The sequence below is a fragment of the Tupaia chinensis genome, unplaced genomic scaffold (assembly GCF_000334495.1).
Source record: "Tupaia chinensis unplaced genomic scaffold, TupChi_1.0 Scaffold000445_1, whole genome shotgun sequence".
Lineage (NCBI taxonomy): Eukaryota > Metazoa > Chordata > Mammalia > Scandentia > Tupaiidae > Tupaia > Tupaia belangeri.
This window is the reverse complement of record NW_006159950.1, coordinates 58,346-61,503: the sequence shown is the minus strand read 5'-3', so window position 1 is coordinate 61,503 and position 3,158 is coordinate 58,346. Positions and strand designations below refer to the sequence as shown.

Below are 3,158 nucleotides of genomic sequence, written 5' to 3'. Positions count from 1 at the left end.
TCACTTGGCAAACGACCCATCACAGAGTTGGTGCTTAGCAGCCACGGCCAACTGCCACAGTGCCACCAACTTCCATCCCCTGTCCATCCCCTTCGTGCCCAGGGGCCAGCACTTCCAGCGGGAGAGGTGGGGTCCTGTTCCTTTCCTTCAGTTCCACACGGAGATGCAGCAGCTGTGGGAATTTCTCAAGGGACCGCGGTTTGTCACCCAGAGTCAGCCTCCCTGGTTCCAGCCTAAGCTGCCAGCAGGAGTCCATGTCATTGCCACAAGCGAAGCCGCCTCCCGGGGCAGAACCCCTTCTGAGATAGCGAGCTGGGCAGGCCTCAGTCCCCCGCCAGGGAGTCTGGCAGCTGTGTCCCGCCGCCCTGGTCCAGGCCAAAGTCACCCATCGTGCCTGCTGGAACCAGGCAGAGAATCGGCAGGCCCTGTGCACACACTAGAAGCCACATTGGTAAGAGACGTTTGTCTCTTGCTAGAAGGTGCGTGTGCTCACCAGAGACAGGGAGCAGGAGAGGGCACTGCAGCGGGCTGTGGCCGCGCCGCAGTCCCTCTCCGGCTCCCCTAGCTGGGCCTCTGGGATGCACGTGTACACACGCAGGGGCCTGTGGGACCCGAGCCTCCAGGGCTGGGACTCCACTGAGCGCCCAGCTCCCCCAACCACCAGACCCCAGAAGGTCATCCCCCTCTGTCTCCGGTGGCCCATCTTCCGTATCCAGCTCAGCTCTTCCTAAACTCAGGCAGAGATAAACCGAGGGACTGCCAGGGTCCTGAAACACCACGCCTTCGGTGTCCTGGGCTTGATGGGCATAAGTGCCCTCTCACCCTCCGCTCCTTCTGACGGCCACGCCTGACCAGCTGTCTCCCAACGACACCGCCCGCCAGGGAGGAGGCTCAGGAAACACTCGTGGCTCCGGGCTCATCCTTATTTACTGAGTCAAAACCGCAAACGCTGTTCGGGGATGTGAGCCCCCAGTAACGCTCTCCCTAAAGGGGGCCTCAGCCTCCACCCAGCTGGAAAGTGTCCAGCCAGGACGCTCTGCTCTGTGACTCGCAGACACTAGAGACCCAAGAGGCGGAAGTCAGTTCTCAGGGCAGGGCCGGAGCGGGATGGCCGGAAGAGAAGAGAGCAGTGTGAGGGAGGGCGCGCCGGCTTCATAAATGACTCAACGAGGCCCGAACGTTTTCAGAGAGGGAGGACGAGGCTGGGCACGAGGGGTCTAGTGGGAAGGAGAGCGAGGGCCAGAGTGGGTGAGCAGCTGCCTCCTCTGACAACGGCCAGGCTCCCAGGGCTCTAAGCCTGGGAGCACTGGGACTAGGGCCCTGGGGCCAGGCAATGCTGCAGGTACCCTGAGCAGCGGGTGGGCCGGAGAGCTACGGCTGGTCCCCGGGCTGGTACTGTGGCTCTGTGGACGTGAAGTAGTCCTCCAGAAAGGACTGCAGGTACTCGAAGGTCGGCCGCTCCTCGGGCTCCAGGCGCCAGGTCTGCTCCATGGCCTCGTACAGGGACGCTGGGCAGCCCGGGGGGCAGGGCATGTGGTAGCCAAGCTCCACCTGCTCCAGCACCTCCCGGTTGTTCATGCCTGGGGAGAGTGCCGTCAGCTGGGCAGGTCCCCAGGGACAACCAGGAGGGAGCCCGGCCTGCACCACCCATGCTGCCCCCGCGCACCTGGGTAGGGCACCCGGCCCCTGCTGACCAGCTCCGTGAGCAGGACACCGAAGGACCACACGTCCGACTTGACGGTGAACCGGCCCCAGAGAGCAGCCTCGGGGGCTGTCCACTTGATGGGGAACTTGGCCCCTGGTGGGGTGGAGAAGGGGAGGGCTGTGAGGGGTCCCCAGAACAGTGGGGTTCAGAGAACGGGCACTTCGGAGTTGAGGATCTGGGGGTCCCCTGGGCACAGCTGAAAGGGCCTGGCGTCAGTAGCTCCCACTGTGCGCAGTACAGTGCCAGAGGCCAAGCACAAAACCTGACCTTGACTAGCTTGCGCTGGGAGCCCTCCCTGCTGCCAGGGACTGCTGTGCACTAGCTGTCTACCCTGCCAGCCCTGCAGATACCACCGTGCTCAGGCAGAGGCTGAAGGCCACACGGGTCACCAGCCTCCAGCAGCAGTCATGGAGTGCCTGAGCACACCACGCGATTTCTCACTTTACAGACCAGCACGGTCGGGGCAGGGCTTCCCCGAGGCCACGTGGCTGGGAAGTGGCTGGGCTGGGATTTGACCCCATGAGTGCCTCTTCTGCAGGACAGGGTGCTCCTGCCGTCTAGGTGTGGAGGATCCCGCATGTGCCCGCAGCAGCCCTCGGTGCATGGGCGCTTGGGTGCTGGCACGTGGGTGGCACCTTGCCGGGGGTTGTACTCGTCGTCCTCGATGAGACGTGCCAGCCCGAAGTCCGCCACCTTGCATGCCAGTCGCTCGCCCACCAGGATGTTGGCTGCCCGCAGGTCGCGGTGGATGTAGTTCATGCGTTCCATGTAGGCCATGCCCTCGGCCACCTGGCGGGTGAGAGGCAGGGATGGAGGACACAGACTTGCAACGCCAGGGCCTGCGAGGCGTCAGGAACCTTTTGAAAGGTCCTAGGCTCCTGGGCTCAGAGAGGCTGTGCCCTCACGGGGGACACTGGGATCCAGGGCCCGCCCACCTCAGGTGTGCTCAGCAACTGGAGGGGTTCACAGCCAAGAGGTCTGGGCGACAAAGCTGCCGCCCCAGCTCACCTGGGCTGCCATGTCCACCAGCTGGGGCAGGCCCAAGTCCTGGCCCGCCTGGTCCTTGAGGAACTCCAACAAGCTACCTGGGAAGGTGAGGCCAGAAGGTCGGAGAGACCCACCCAGCTCCCGGCCGCCACATGCGCATGCGCACACTGGGGTTCCCGCCAGGACCCCGTCCACCTGGCGCAGCCACCTCAGGCCCCGCCCACTCGGCGGCCCACACACACCAGGGGCCGCCCTGCCCCTGCCCTGCGCCCACCAGGAACCCAGCAACTCTGCAGGGCCAGTCCTATGCCCCAACCCACCGCCCCAGGCCCTGCTCCCAGACACCAGCGCTTCCCCACCCTTTCTCCAGCGGCTCCCCCAGGCCCTCCCCCTCGGAGGCTCCCACGCCCCTGCCGCACTCCACACTCTCCTCACGCTCCAGCGAGGGCCACGCCTGGGGGAACCC

The 3,158-nt window shown here is 65.1% G+C and overlaps 1 protein-coding gene across 4 annotated transcripts in view; it reads right to left on the bottom strand.

Annotated features, from left to right (window-relative positions):
• Nucleotides 1–909: 909 nt before the first annotated feature.
• FGR (FGR proto-oncogene, Src family tyrosine kinase) overlaps nucleotides 910–3,158 on the bottom strand; it is a 9,630-nt gene continuing 7,381 nt past the window's right edge. For 3 of the 4 annotated variants that reach the window (XM_027774508.1, XM_006155312.2, XM_027774510.1), the window contains 4 exons: nucleotides 2,714–2,790; nucleotides 2,341–2,494; nucleotides 1,667–1,798; nucleotides 910–1,580 (listed from right to left, as the gene is read on the bottom strand). In XM_027774508.1, coding sequence (XP_027630309.1) covers nucleotides 1,372–1,580; nucleotides 1,667–1,798; nucleotides 2,341–2,494; nucleotides 2,714–2,790 — 572 coding nt within the window. In that variant the 3' untranslated portion in view covers nucleotides 910–1,371. The remainder of the gene's footprint in view (nucleotides 1,581–1,666; nucleotides 1,799–2,340; nucleotides 2,495–2,713; nucleotides 2,791–3,158) is intronic. The other variant, XM_027774509.1, reaches the window with a different exon arrangement.